At 49.1% G+C, this 15,350-nt stretch overlaps 1 protein-coding gene across 5 annotated transcripts in view; it reads right to left on the bottom strand.

The window, feature by feature from the left end:
* The window catches only part of LOC116951360 (uncharacterized), a 163,617-nt gene that overhangs the window by 34,389 nt on the left and 113,878 nt on the right, over positions 1 to 15,350 (bottom strand). For 2 of the 5 annotated variants that reach the window (XM_076073701.1, XM_076073697.1), the window contains exons 5-14: positions 14,694 to 14,778; positions 9,283 to 9,430; positions 8,378 to 8,750; positions 7,549 to 7,672; positions 7,035 to 7,142; positions 5,754 to 5,810; positions 3,165 to 3,233; positions 2,356 to 2,445; positions 1,035 to 1,144; positions 243 to 794 (exon numbers count right to left, since the gene is read on the bottom strand). In XM_076073701.1, coding sequence (XP_075929816.1) covers positions 243 to 794; positions 1,035 to 1,144; positions 2,356 to 2,445; positions 3,165 to 3,233; positions 5,754 to 5,810; positions 7,035 to 7,142; positions 7,549 to 7,672; positions 8,378 to 8,750; positions 9,283 to 9,430; positions 14,694 to 14,778 — 1,716 coding nt within the window. The remainder of the gene's footprint in view (positions 1 to 242; positions 795 to 1,034; positions 1,145 to 2,355; positions 2,446 to 3,164; positions 3,234 to 5,753; positions 5,811 to 7,034; positions 7,143 to 7,548; positions 7,673 to 8,377; positions 8,751 to 9,282; positions 9,431 to 14,693; positions 14,779 to 15,350) is intronic. The other 3 variants (XM_076073699.1, XM_076073698.1, XM_076073700.1) reach the window with 3 other exon arrangements.

The raw sequence follows: 15,350 nt of genomic DNA, 5'->3' as shown, positions 1-15,350 counted from the left end.
CAATGAATCAATACACGCCTATGGATTCGGGTTCTCTTGGGGGGCGAGAGGTTCATGTTATTTGTGTTAATTATATATATATTTGGGGGGGGGCGGGGGCAGTGGGGAGGGGAGGGTGTGGACACACGAGCCGTGTGAGCCGTGCAACGCCCATCGTTGCCAGGGGGGAGTACGCGACGCTTCGAGTTGCTGCGTCACACTTAGGGCCCCTCAGCTAGCGACGCCACTCCTCATCCGCGCACCTCTGCTCGATCTCGTCCTGCATGTCGTCGTGCGCCGGCGACAGTGGCTGCTGCGCCGGCGGCGGCGCAGGCGGGGTCACCGGGGGCCTCAGGCCCCTGTCCTCCACGTCCATCGCCCCGTCCTCCACCTCCGTGGAGCTGTACCGCTTGCGACGCTCCTCCCAGCGCCGCGCGCGGTCCCGCTCGGGTTCGCCGGCGCCGACGCGCTGCGTCTCGTCCGGTACGAAGCCGCAGCGGCCGCCCCCACGGTCGCCGTCGCCACCGCCGCCGCCGCCGCCGCCGCCGCCGTCGGGGGCATTGCGGGCGCAGCCGGCCAGCGCCTGCTGCTGGTGGTTGGGTCGGAACTCGGCCCAGTCAAAGGTCTTGGAGCGGCCCTCGCGACGTCGGTCGCGCGCGCGGCTCTTTCGTGACGACTGCTGCTGCTGCTGCTGCTCGCCGTCGGCGCCGGAGTACGCGGAGTCGGGCGCCAGCAGGGACGCATCCGTGCCCCTCGTGTCCAGCTTGGGAACCGTGTCCGGAAGGGTGCTCGCGTGCGCCTTCTCCTCCGGGAAGCTAGGGGGCCAGGCCAGGAGCGACCGTTTGCGTTACTTTTGCACGCACAGCCGATTACACACCGCAGTGTGGATCTATAACAGCTGCCGCGGTGCAATCGCACATACCCACATGGACACAGCCGCACACCTGGTGGATCCAACGAAATGTGGTCCCCCTTGCGCAACCCCCTTTACAAGAGCGAATAAATTAATAACCTCCAACGCTGCCCCGCCAGGGCCCACACACTGCCGCCCCCACCTTGTGACGTCCGGGGCGGTAGAGGGCCGCACGTTCTTCATGATGGCCTGGATCCAGTTCCTGCGGATCCCGGTCGTCATCGCCGACAGCGTGAACGACCCCTCCTTGGTCTGCGTCACAAGCGTCACAACGAGCCGTCACGTTACACCGCTGCTACCGCTGCCACCGCCGCCTGACACATTCCTGAGCCAAAGGATAGCTGCTCTGTTGTTGAGCACCGACTTCACACTGCGATGGATTTGCATTGCTTACGAGTGATAATATACAAGGAGCATAAACCATTCCACAAACTCCGGTCATCCTCGCAGCAGCGGCTTTTGGCTAACCATCGAACAAAGAAGGTCACCGCATCGCACGTCGCTTTCAGATGCGCTTTCGCGCTCGACTGGAACGCTCTTCCTTCCGATATTAAGAAGCCACTTGAAGTAAGCACTTTCAAATCTACTTTGAAAACCCACTTCTTGAGGAATGCTTTTTGCGTTGAGTTTGTTGTCCCTTCCGCCGCACCTCCGGTTATGCACGGTTGGCTGCGTACGGTGCGGAAGAAGCTCAACACGCATCCACACGTTACAGGGTACGCGGCAACGCCGCTCCCCAACAAGGCTCGTGCGGCAGCATTTGTCAAGCGCGGGCCCCGCATTGGGGATCTCTGATCTCTCCCCGGCAGGGGACGAGAGGGGCACGCGCGCGTGTGAGGGGTCTGCGGAACGCGACGCGCACGTTTTGCGGAGCCGACGTCGCGCTCACGATCGCGACGTCACATTTCAGGCAGCGCGGCCACGGCCGACAGCCCGCTCTGATTCGTCACCGAAAGGTTCCGCTTGCTGGCTGGTTAAAACCAAGCGGTGCGCCGGCTTCTGGACACCTTAAGGTTGCACACCCCCTGCCACTGGACATCGGTGAGAAAGATCTTCAATAAGCTCATCGGTATTTCTCCAGGATAAATAAAGATTCTGATTCTGAGAAACACAGGGTATTTCCTGACCACCATGTATCATTTACAACGCTGTCACACGAACAAACACATACATAAAGGCACATATTCGTTGTGACACATTTTGAGTTAAATCGCGTCAATTGCGTCGTAAACCCACCTCTCCACCCGACACAGCCAATTAGTAAGGTTTGTCACGTGGGAAACCTTACAATGAGTAAATGCTGTGGGTCGAGGTGGGTTCATGACGCATTTACATTTATGCGATCTAATCCAAAAACTTCATTAGGAATAAATATTGCTCGCAAAAGCCTACGAGGTTACACAAAAAAATGTTGTTACACACCACCGATGATTCTGTGCATGAACGGTCAAACAAATACATACCTGTATTTGGAAGCCATAATTTCTCTGTGCCTGGACCTCTGTGACACCGTAGCATGTAGACAGGTCGATTTCTCCATCCAGGTCTGAAGCCTGAACAACACACAACAACAGCAGCCAAGATCAAGACACAGTCAACGCACGCAGGCAGCAGGGCAAGAGTGGGAAGAGGGCGACTGTTAAGACATAATTGGAAATGACAGCGACACCACACACACGTAAACATATAACCCACATAGCAAATAGCTCTTATCAGGCAGACAGCTGCCTAATGGCATCACTGCAGGGACTCTTTATTAGAATGACACCACAGTGACGTTACTTTAGCGACCTTGACTCCGGCATTTAAATGTGTTTTTTTCATGAACAAAACTTAAAACTCATGTTCAATAGCCCAGAACACATAGCCTAGAGGTACATATCTACACAAACAAGAACTACAATTTCGATTTAAAGCTTTCGTGACTGCAATGATTCATCTTCTTTGGTTCTTTCGGTAAAGTCATGTAGAATGAGAATAAAATAATAAATTGATAAAATAAAATAACACAATAATATTCTCACGACGTTTCGGCCACAACACAAGCGGCCTTCATCAGGTGAAGGGAGCGAGACTGTCTGGTAGGAACTCCAGCGCTGTCCTACCAGACAGTCTCGCTCCCTTCACCTGATGAAGGCCGCTTGTGTTGTGGCCGAAACGTCGTGAGAATATTATTGTGTTATTTTATTTTATCAATTTATTATTTTATTCTCATTCTACGTGACTTTACCGAAAGAACCAAAGAAGAAGAACTACAATGTTGGGGCAGTACCTCCTCTGCAATGGAGTCCTTGTAGTATCTCAGTCCATGGTCAGTAAGCACGAACCAATGTTTCTTCCACTGTGCAGACAACCACCCATTCATTCCCTCTGTCAGTGCAATCACGTACGTATTCACTCATTCATCCATTGTTCACTCGAAAAGCGGCAGTGGCCCCAACATCTACAAGAATGCAGAGTGAGACCCGTGCGGGGTAGTGGTGGTATTTTCCTTTAGATGAAACAGGCCAATTAAATGGAGCATCCTTTCCATTGGTGCGCACTGTGAGTAGCCAGCAAAACACGCAATGCTCACACACAATATTAAAAAACGATGTGAATTTTGGGCTGCTGGAACAACAACGTGATCGCATTGCCATGAATGTGCCCGGCCTCATCAGATCCAGGGAGCTAACAAAGCAGGGGTTGTTGAAATATAAACATTAATGAAAAGAATAAGATTATTAAAAAAATTACAAATGCTTTGGCAATGAATGGCAATAAATAATAAGACTGGGCCAGATGGAAGTTTGCCATTTGAACACCAACATTTCCATAGGCTCTCACATTTTACACAAACATCACGAAATAGTCTTTTTGTTGAAGCCACAAATAAAGACCAAATGTGTCCGTGGTTAAAATGTGCCCGAACACAAGTACCACGAACAACAAAAAAATTACAACCGGATTATAATTCCTTTGAACACCTCAAAAATCAACAGTCAGGCAACTAAGAGCCCCAACATTTCGGAAAACATCTTACACGGTTATTTTTTTCACCAAAAGTACAAAGGGGTCATTCAGGACGACGCGTTCATTTCTTACGCGCAGACGGAGCCCGGATCCATAAGCAAGAACCAATAAAGGAGGAAACCTTACTGCTGATGGGGGGCGGGGGCTCCGGCCGTGCGCTGGGGGCGTAAAGAGTGTGGGGAACTCTCGGGGAGTGCATTCGTCACTGTCGTGCGCGCCGTCACGGAATGCCAATGAGCGCCCGTGTTCCACGGGCATTAATCTTTAAATTATTCACTCGGCGGAATAGGATTTTGGGAGAGAGAGTGTTTCGCTTCCCCCCCCCCCCCCCCGCACCCCACCCCGGATGACAATCACAAGACACTTCATCCTTTGAAGATGACAAGGAAGCAAATGTATTAATAAACCACGTTATTCGTGTGAAATTATATTACACTTATTTTTTTTTTTAAGTCTGCCCCGAAACATTTTCAAATACGCGCAACGGCGGCGAGCCCGAGCGAGATTTGCGATTGAGAGCTCAATGCTAAACATTTTCCCAATGATGACGCCAACACCACACGTTTTACTATTCCACAGCAGCACGCGCGTGTGTGTGGGTGGGTGGGAAGCGATACTTCACGTGGCCTTAACGTTCACATAGCCTGGCACAAGCGCCGTGGTGACGTCACCGCCACTTATTGGTGAATGGCGGTTGGGGAGCGGTAGTGTCCTGCACGATGAACCCGGCGTCCCGAGTTCGATTCAGGCTCACGACCAACAGCAGTGTCAATTACCTGAACCGGTCCTGGGCCTCCCCTAGGTCGACTCAGCCTCAAATAAGTACTTGGTGCAATGTGTAGTAAACATCGCCACTAGGCAGACAAGGGTGTGGTGCTGGCCACCCACGTGGTGCTGCCCACCCACCGCCTCGTGCACCATGGTGGCCTCGATAGGTGCTCGCTTACGGCACTTTGCCCCAACAGTCTGTTCAGGCTTGGTCTGTGTTTGCGTGTGGGGGCGAGCGCTGCACTCCGAACCCTGACCCTCGGCGCCCACACCGTTCACTCGCCACGTTAACCTCCCCACGACTGCCAGCTCACTTAGCGGAACAGAAATTGACGGTCTCGGAAGGGCGGCCGTACACTCTGAGCGGTCAGCGAGCTCGCCAATGGGTCCTGTTTGCACGGAGCAAACGGGTCGATTCTGTCCGTCGCTACCCAGTAATTTCTGCAGGGAATTACAAATGCAGTGCGTGGTCTGCTTGGCAATGTTGAATGTTAACCCTCTCGCACGTGAAAACCCAAAAACATTTGTTTCGGTTTCATGTCAATTTCAGAATCGATGCAACCCCACTCAACAAACAAATGTGTTGATTTAAAATATAAAATGACTAAGAGTCCATTAAAGTGGACAAGATGCACACGTGAGTTGAAGAGGCAGGGTTTAAAGAGGATGGTGCAGGGCCCAGATGGAAGAGTGGCGACTAAAACCAATTCCGCACACGGAGAATTATGTACGTATAAATGCATGTTGAACTTCTTCCGCACCGTACGTAGCCAACCGTGCTTAATCGGAGGTGCGGGGGGGGAAGAACAACAAACTAAACACAAAAAGTAGCTCTCAAGAAATGAGTTTAAAAATCTAGATGATTTAAAAGAGAAGTACTTCTACCATGAACTTTCTGTGGCGATTTAAACAAATGAAAGCATACGACCGCGTAAGCGCAGTAGACGGCAAAAGACGTAACGCCACAGATGGGGCCACAGGCCAATGAGTAAATATATATTGCCAATGTTAAAACATGTAAATATGCATTAAATATGTTAACCATTTTACAAGTGATGACAATTAGAATAATAAAACGTACCTGGCAATCATCGTCCAGTTTGACCATCCACCCTTTCTTGAAGTTCAGTAGGTCCGGCTGTGAGGTCAACAAAATAAAACCAATATTTATACACAAGTTATTTACAGATTAACCTTGCGTTAGTTTTCAATCAACGTTACATCACACGAGGGCCTTGCAAGGGATTCATTAGAGAGAGAGAGAAAAAAAAAGCGCCAATTGTATTTAAATTAAGACACTTAGGCAAATTGGCGTTTCAGCTAATTAATCACAAAAGCTGCACACACGTCATTGCCCACTCTGATTATTTTGACGGCAACAAGGAAGCAAATTGCAAATCGCTCCAGGTGCTGGGGGCTTATTCCTAAGGGAAGCTTCCCAAGCGCGCGTGGAGGGAAATGTCAGACATCGTGCCCAACAGCGCTGCGGTTAGACCCGACAACACGGAGGAGTGGGCATTTTATATACTTCTGTCCACGCACGGCCGCCCATCAGGCCACGGGCACGACAGATTTAGAACCTTTATCAGAATTCTGTATTTGTCCTGGAGGAATTCGACGCGCTATGAAGCACCTTTTTTTTGTCACGCGTGTTCCAGTGAGGGGCGGGTCAGCAATTTACAACAACAAAAACGATAAGAGTTTAACATAGAGAAAATGTAAGTAAGTCATGAAAAATGTATGAGAATTATATAAAGTACAGGCAGTCTCCGATTCACGATGGGGTTTCCAGGAAACTGTTCTGTCGTAAAAGTGGGGAAGACCTGTATATAAATGAAAATTGCAGAAGTAAATACAATTCCTGACCATTTTTCAACAATAAATACAAGCTTGGGCAAGGTAGCAAAACTACAAAAACAACAACAGTCCCAGACAACACCAAGACAACAACACCAAGTCAATAGGCTAGACTGCCTGGCCACTGTGTGATGACCGCAAGTTGTGGGGAAACCCAGCGGTGGGTTCGGCCCGGACCCTGATGCCTGTACATTTGGAGTCTGCGTGTCTGTCTCCCCATGATCGTGTTGATTTTCATCCGGGTCCTCCGGTTTTTCCCCCCACATTTCTAAACATGCATTTAGACGATTTGGCTGCTGCTATCAATTTCCACTTGATAAGCCACTTCGTTGAGCTATCATTTGTGATAGCCACGTCGCATCTGAAAAAGAGCTATGTATAGCTCAGTGGGTCTTACCTGGTAAAATGAAAAAAGTTTAATAGTAAATATTTTAGGTTTAATGAGCTCAGCGTGAGCGCGCGGAGAGGCTGAGGGCCCAGCTTGGGGACTCGGGCGAGGGCTTACCGTCATCAAGGACTCGGTGGTCCGTCTGTCCAGGGACTTGGCTCTGCGCAGGGGCGCGTGCGGTGCCGGCGAGATGTCCACCGCCACGTCTCCCTTCTTCCATTCCTGCTGCCATTGCCACGGGCACGCACAAAGACAAAGGTCCCCCGTGTAGCTTTTAACACACTGTTGGGGAGGAAAGTGCTGTTTGTTAAGCGAGCATCTTTTTAAGGCCGACACGTCACACGGCCACCTTTGTCTCCCCCAGTGGCAATGTTAACACACCGCACTGGGTACTCATTTGAGGCTGAGTCGACCTACAGGCCTAGGATTGGTGTGGGCCGTGAGCGGGAATCGAACTCGGCTTCGTGCTGAACAACGCGTTGTATGACCCGCAAAACACAAGCGGACAGTTGCTTTGAATATTTTAGTTTTCATTTGGGTTTCATTCTTCTGTAAACAGCTAATTTCCGAAAGACAATGAAGCATTTGTTTTTGTGCTGGTGCTCCCAAAACGGCGCTCACGTCCGCGTACCTCTCTCAAGGCGTACGCGCGCTTCTCGCTGCGGCCCTGCCTCTCCGCCCCCCTCTCCTGCTCGTGGTCATAATCCAACTCCATCCTCTCCGGGAGGTCCTCCTCCATTGTTCCTGACCGGGACCTGAGCAGCAATGCGCATGACATTCATAATAATATAGTCGCGAAAGCCTACGTGTTAAACTGTATGACATTCACCCACACACGCACACACACACACACACACCGACTAATCATAAACAGTTAAAAATGTATATGTCAAAGCTGTTGATGCCACCACACCATCATGGGACCTGCCTTGCCAGTATCAAAGTATAAGAATAGGTTTGACCCTTTCTGGCAATGAAAGAGGTGTTAAGATGTTAAAACACCACACCAACTCGCTGACACTTTCGCCCCTCCGCCAGATCCCACATCTGCTGCATTATAGACCTCCAAGATCTGCCTCGACACTCACCCACCATTTGCTCTTTGATCTTCCCCTTCGTCGTATGTACGTGTCTGTATGTTGTATGTATGTAGAACTTCTTTCACACCGTACGTAGCCAACCATGCTTAATCGGGGTTCCAGGAAAAGGAGAAAAAACTAAACACAAAAAGCAGTTCTAATTAAATTAGAAAATTAATTAGTTTTCAATTCAATTAGTACATTATTTATTTTCCAATTTGGATGCTTTAAGAGCCACTGGAGCATAGCACAGCTCCAGTGGTTTCCTAATATCAGGAGGAAGAGCATTCCAGACGAACAAACCGGATCGTCAAACTCACAGAAACCGCGGCCGTGACCGGGTTTGCGCGCAATCCTTTTTCAGTCACTCGCGTCCGTTACCTGCTGCTGCTGCTGCCGCCTCCGTACCTAAGCCCGTGCTGCCCGGCGTCTCCCGCTGCCTGCGACGCAGTCCGCCCCACGCCCCCGTTGGCGTAGGGGTCGGGCGAGGGCAGGGGCGACGCGAACGGGTCGCTGTGCGTGGGCGAAGCGAGGAGGTGCGCCAGCCCCACGCTGCCCGGGCTGCCGACGTCCTGCATGCTGCTGCGGCTGGAGGAGCCGCTGCCGCTGCCGGCGCCCCGACCGCGGGTTCCGGCGCCGCCGGCCGCACCGCCCGACTCGGCGGCCATGAAGTAGCCGTTCTTGCGCCACGGGTCCGTCTCGTCTCCGTTCACGGAGCTGTGGTCCGACATCACTTCTGACAGGTGGCTCGTGTCTATGGGAAAAGAGATTTAAAAAAAAAAAATGTTTTTATTGTAATCGTGTTAAAAAAAAAAACGAAATTAAGATTGAGTTTCGTTGATGTGCACTCATGTAGGTCAGGTTCTTCTTGTGACACAGGTTTCCCTTCGCTCTACGCGGCGGTAGGAGTGGTAGGTGCGTTCCCAGAAAAGGACACGTAAAGCGAAACCGCACAAGGAGACAGCTGCATGCTGAGTAGCGCATGCAGTACACACACACACACAGCACACACATTACACACACGCGGTACACACACACAGTAATCACACACAGTACACATGCAATGTTTTCCCAAGTCCGACTGCATAACCCACATGTAGAGTGAATTCAAACCGCATAACAGAGCGAAATTTGTGTAGAAATAGGTCAGCCATACATAGAGCGCGAGATCGCATGAACCAAACCCGCATGGAGCGTTCATGAATTCCTCACTTCCCCTTTGTTAACTGTCGATGCCGTACTCCCCAACGGTTCTTCCGTCGCGTGCGGAAGGGAGGGGACGGTACCGTCGTGCGCGCTGCCCTCGGAGGGCGAGCGGCTCCGCTGGGCCTTGTGCTTGAGCTCCTCCTGCCACAGCGACGACTTGGGGTCGGGGATCTTCTCCACGGCCGGGATGGACGTGCTCGTCACCGTCACCTTGGCCGGCCCCGGCTCCTGGGAAGTCACCCGCACACCGCACACCGTTTCGATTCCGTCCACGCCCAATGACTCCGCGGCTGAAGGTTCAATCTGAACCCGGAGCAACCTTCAGATCTCCGGTGTGCTTTCGGGTTGTACCGTGTGCTTTTCGGCATTGTATGTACGTTGAACTTCTCGTTGGCCGTTCCGCCCTTCATAGGTGCTCGCTAAGAGCACTTGCCCCAACAGTTCTGTTAAGCCTGTAAGGGAGATCTTTGTCTTTATATGTGCTGTATGTTGAACTTCTTTTGCACCGTACGTAGCCAACCGTGCTAATCACAGGTGTGGGGAAAGGATAACAAACTAAACACAAAAACACTTAAAAAGAAATGAGTTTTCCATCTAGATTTAGCTCCGGCAGCTTCCTAATATCGGAAGGTAGAATTTGTGATGTCCGACCATTATATTTTTTTACACTCCCAAGTGCGGGGAAGGCTCCTTCAATTCCCGTTCAGTTTGTGAAGGAACTCCCCAAGCGTCCGCTCAGATTACGGTGAAATTGTTTTCACAAAGGCGTCATGGGCAAATTTGGAGAAAGAGGACGTGATTAATGTGTTACCCCTCCCCAGGTAAGACGTTTAAAAAGCTCTTGTGCCGAGCTACAGCCAATCCCTCCGGGTGAAAGTACCGTTGCATGGAAAACAATTAACAGAATGATGATGAATTAATTTGAAGATAAAAAAATATTTTGTTTCAGAATAGAAATGCCCCCGATAAAAAAAGACTGCACTCGTATAGATTTTATAAATAATACAAATAATCTCGTTATTGGGCTTGCTAAGAACCCATGCTTTATTGTTTTATTTACATATTATATATGCAAATTAAATAAACCGTATTCATGAACTTAACATTTAACTGAGTGTCCGGGCACAGGATTATTTTACCAGGTAAGGGGCACCGGAGCTTTGTCGCTCTTTTTCAGAAGCTTCCAGGCAATCAAAAACGATAGCTCAACGAAGCGGCTTAACGTGGAAATTTATAGTCGCAGCAAAATGCTCTGAAAGCATGTTGTTGATTCTAAATGTGGAGGAAAAAACTTGAGACTAATCAACAATTTCACCAAAGCACTAATCGTGAAATAAATAAACATTAATTCAGAGTGCTATGTTGTTGTTGCAATGCAGACCCATCCTGAACGTCTGCAATGAGCACAGAAAACATCTGCAATACCCATTGAGTGAATAAATTCATTAGTATGCTGTGCACGACGTTACTTCAGAGTCGAGAGGCCCGGCAAACTTTCAAACGTTTGAATTTACCCCGTGGCCGCAATCTCAATGCGCGTTTCTTCCAACAACCCCGCAAAAACCCGAGCGCAAGACTACACTAAACTCTGACTGCCAACGCTCGCGTCTCTTGAGCTTGGCTGCGTCCGTAGTGCGCGCGCAAACACGCAAGGCGTATTACTGCGCGGGGGGATGCAGCCCCTTGAAGCACAAATCAAGCCGGGTTCCCCTGGCACTGCAAACACGGTTTCGAAAGGGACGACTGGCAACCGGCCACTGAGGTCTGGTTCCATAAAACATCAACGGTGAGCCCAACTCCTCGACCAACTTGTTATTGGCCTTGCCAAGAGAACCCATTGCTTTATCGCTTTGTTTTCCCTACGCTGGCAGCCTGAAATGATTTAAAAGTTTCTTCCGTTAAGATAATAAGCAGTTGATGTGTCACTTTTATGAGGGCAATGGCTGTGAAATACACGGGTTTGCATGCCAACGGTGATCTCCAGCTTTGCGTCGACACCAGGGCCCGAATTGAGCACGAGGTGCCGGGTGGAGCTTGCTCACAGGGGCCACGCATTCCTCGCATCCTGCCATTGTCCAACGTGGGCCTGCAAGGGATATATCTCTGCGCCAAAACACTGCTCAGGTGCGCCGACTGCCCTCTTTTCTCACTTGCAAAGGCCCGTCATGGTCGGTGGACAGGACGCGTTTTACACACTGATAAATAGGACCCCCCCCATTGCCCGTCATCTTTCCGTTCATAAAAGACACATTCCTGATTTTAATGTCGGTGACACGATGGAGATTTTAATTATTCATTGTTGCGCGTTGGCGTGCAGGGTGTAGCCAAAACGCCGTCGATCACCGAGGAAATTGGCTAACTTGCGAACACAACGGCAAATACAATTAGGAATCATACAGCAGCACCTAAATGTGACTGAACCCCAAGAGACTGTACGTAAACAGTGAGCACACAAACAGGCGGTCACAATCAGTCATAGGCGGCATTAAAAAAGCAAGGTCCTGGAGCTTGGACGTGGAACCGGGGCAGGGAGGCGACAGCACGGGCAGCTGGGGGAAGGGACGTCTATATTATTGTGGCAGCAGAGGAGATACGAGCAAAGTGAGCCAAAAACGATCTCATTAAGCGACACTTAAATACTACAGTCCCTCTGTTAACGTTGTTAATCCGTTCCACGAAAGCTACTGTTAACCGAATTCGCTTATGAGTCGAAAAATAATTAAACATCGCTGAGTCTGCAAGACAGCGGTTTCCGCTGCCAAAACAGAAAACGTTACAATGTACACAAAGCCAATCGAGGTCTAAACACTCATGAACGAGCGTCGCTGATTGGCTGAGGGCATGGCTCAGCCCCACTTACGAGCGCTCGGATTGGCCGAAATTTGCGCCCGCGTGCATAACGTAAACGTACCGTTAGTCAAAATGTTAACGTTAGTCGAAACCATGGGGTCCCCCTATGGGAGGCGAAACGTTAATCGAAAAACCGTTAACCGATGTCACCGTTAACCAAGGGACTACTGTAATTGTTTATAATAGGGTTATAGGTGCCTGAAGTTTCCGGATGGTGTAGCCAATCAATAACAGGAGTGTGTTCTTTGTGTTTTGTTATGATCGAATTATGGTTGGTTACGTAAAGTGCTAAATAACTTCAAACATTCATACATAGCCTAGGACAGCAAAGCTGGTGGGGGAATGCATGAACGGTTTTCCCTTTGCCTCTGCCTCTCTGGCTACCTGTACGTCTCTCTCTCTGCTCGGATGTGCTTGCTGAGTATATCTGCCCACATCCGCCCCGTACCACTTGTGAGTCTGTGCTTTCACGGATCTCTCGGTATGTTTTTTGAAGTTGAACGTTTGGAAGAATGTTAGAGCGACGCTGCTTTCAGCTCCGAAGCAGTGCTGGGTTAAGCTAGTGCGGGGCATGTAGCATATGTTATAAAGGGGGCCTAAATAAAAACACACAAATATTAAAACACACATTTTTACTTGCATAGTAAAGTCATTTTTTTCCATTTGCTATACAGCCAGATAAAACGACAAATCGTTGACCTTAAACACCCAGTCGTTCATAAAAGTTGAAGGCATATAGTACTATAGTAATAGAGCAAGTGCAGAATCTAATACGAAGGTTTTTCCCATTTTTTCTGGCAACAAAACTGAAACCTTTTTTACAAGGATTCATGTCTGCATTAACTACAATACTTGCAGTCAAAATGATGCATTGTCCTTGAAACTGATTGGTCCACACCAGAGACAGCTTTCTTTAGAGCCTGGTCCCAATTGGTGCTAGACCAGATGACGCCAAAAGGCATTCAGCTCAAAGACAATGCACTATCAAAGTAATGAGGGCTCGGGGTGAGCATCTACATCATTGGACCTCCTTTGCCAGTACCAAAATATAATACTTGGGTTTTTCCCCTTCTTTCTGGCAACAAAACTGAAACCTTTTTTTACAAGGATTAGTACCAATTGAGACCAGGCTCTAAAGAAAGCTGTCTCTGGTGTGGACCAATCAGTTTCAAGGACAATGCATCATATTATCATAGTGTGTTTTTTGTTTGCATTTTGACTGCAAGTATTGTGGTTAATGCAGACATGAATCCTCGTAAAAAAAATGTTTCAGCTTTGTTGCCAGAAAATAGGGGAAAAACTCTACTATTATATTTTGGTACTGCCAAAGGAGGTCCAATGATGAAGTGCAGAATCACTGAACCGGAATTGATAGCTTGAAAGCATTTAGCGCGGGACCCTTGAAAGTGTGGGGCCCGTAGCATGTGTAGCTACTTTTGCGACTAGGATAATCCGGCACTGGTCCGAAGGCCAAACAACGACGTCTTCTAGGGAGCACCTGTGACAAATTCTGAGAGTTTATATTTAGGTAAATCGTTAGCGCAATCGTCCACGACCTTAACACTTTTCTTAAACGAGCACGCGTGCAATTCCGCGTTCACCGTGTCTGTGATGGATGGAAAAAACGGAGCGTGTGAAAGGTTGCGGTTAGGCCAAAGCAGTGACTGAAGCCATCTGCAGATATTTTCCACCCCAGATTGCAATCAGTGACCTCCAACCATTAATCCCTTTTTTTTATGACGCTGACAAAACCATTCAGTAAAACACCTTACAGCTGTCATTTATCTACAGCATCACGTACGGTGTGTCGGCCAAACTATTTATTTTACCATATGTTATGTCTCGCAGGAGGAATCAATCGTATTCCTTACAGAACTTACGACCGGGTTTTTATTTATTTTAGAAAAGGTGATGACATCTATTCTCGGCAACGAGACCTACCACTTACCTCATCCGACTTATTTCTAACTCTTTACAGACACACACAGGCCCTTGTATGGGCACCGAGGCTCTTATATGGACACACAAAGACAAAGATCCCCCCCGTATAGCCTCAGCAGACTGTTCGGGCAAGTCCTGTTAGCGAGCACCTGTGAAAGCCGGCATGGCACACGAGGGAGGGGGGTGGGTGGCCAGCACCACGCCGAACACACGGGCCCTTACACAACAAGCACACAGCGCGCGGCTCAAACACAAAGGCTCCGGCGCAGAGCTCCTCACAGACACGCACAACTACCCACGACAGCACTGCACTGTAACTAGAAAGCCGTTTGACCCGGTGACTTCCAATTTGCCATTTTATAATTTCACTACGGTACCCATAATTATGCCAAATTTCATCAAGATTGGATGTGGTCAAGACAAGCATTCAGCCTGAGCAACCCGAAGCGAAGTGATCCAAAAATAGCAACATCCCCACCGCCCCACTTTCAGGGGAGTGCTGCGTTCAATTTGTGCCGCACAGGGACAGCCGGCTGTCAGGGCGTTCCGCTGGGCTGAAACTACAGCTGGGCATTGTAAAGACTGAGACGAGATGCCGCTGGCAAGGCTGTTGTCGAGACATTCGAGCATCCTGTACACGCAAATCCTCGTCCATAGCCCCACGGGAATAAATAGGAGGGTGATGCGGTAAACAGCTGACCTGCTGTGTGGGAGGATCCACCTTTCTCTTTTTCTTCTGGTTCTGCTTGTTGGCACGAGGATACGGACCGAGCATCTCGTACCACCTGCGCACGTCAGGCACACGCACAAATAAAATCCACATTTATTTATGCCACTTTGAAAAAAATTAAAAATAAACCCCCGCCGTACAACAACGGATCTAGTATATATATAAAAAAAAATAAGAATAGGTTTAACCATTTATGACAATAAAACAGTTGTGTTAAGATGTCCAAAGACCAAATAGAAACCTTTTTCTAGGAAGCAGGTTACTGCATTAACGACACAGAATACTTGTGGTGAACATGCAAACGAACACGCTCTGATACTATATGTGCATTGTCTTTGAAACTGATTGGCCGACACCAGAGACAGCCTTCTTGACAGCCTAGTCTCACCAGTGTCAGACCAGAGAACATCGCCATATAGCGAACAGTACAAAGACAATGCACTAGAGCATTTACAGCTCGGGGTAAGCAGCTACACAATGGGACATTTTGCCAGTGTTAAAGTACTGGCAAAAAACGAAACTGGCATTGGACGAACGTCCCAATGCTGAAAATATTACTTTAAATGCTTTCAAGTGGGGATTACGCTCAGCAGCATCACCCCCCCCCCCCCCGCCCCGCCGCCGCCA

This window comes from Petromyzon marinus, chromosome 43, assembly GCF_048934315.1.
Source record: "Petromyzon marinus isolate PM22_M1 ecotype Great Lakes invasive population chromosome 43, UKy_Petmar_22M1.pri1.0, whole genome shotgun sequence".
Classification (NCBI taxonomy): Eukaryota; Metazoa; Chordata; class Hyperoartia; order Petromyzontiformes; family Petromyzontidae; genus Petromyzon; species Petromyzon marinus.
Note: the sequence above shows the minus strand (reverse complement) of the source record. Positions and strands in the feature narration are given on the sequence as shown.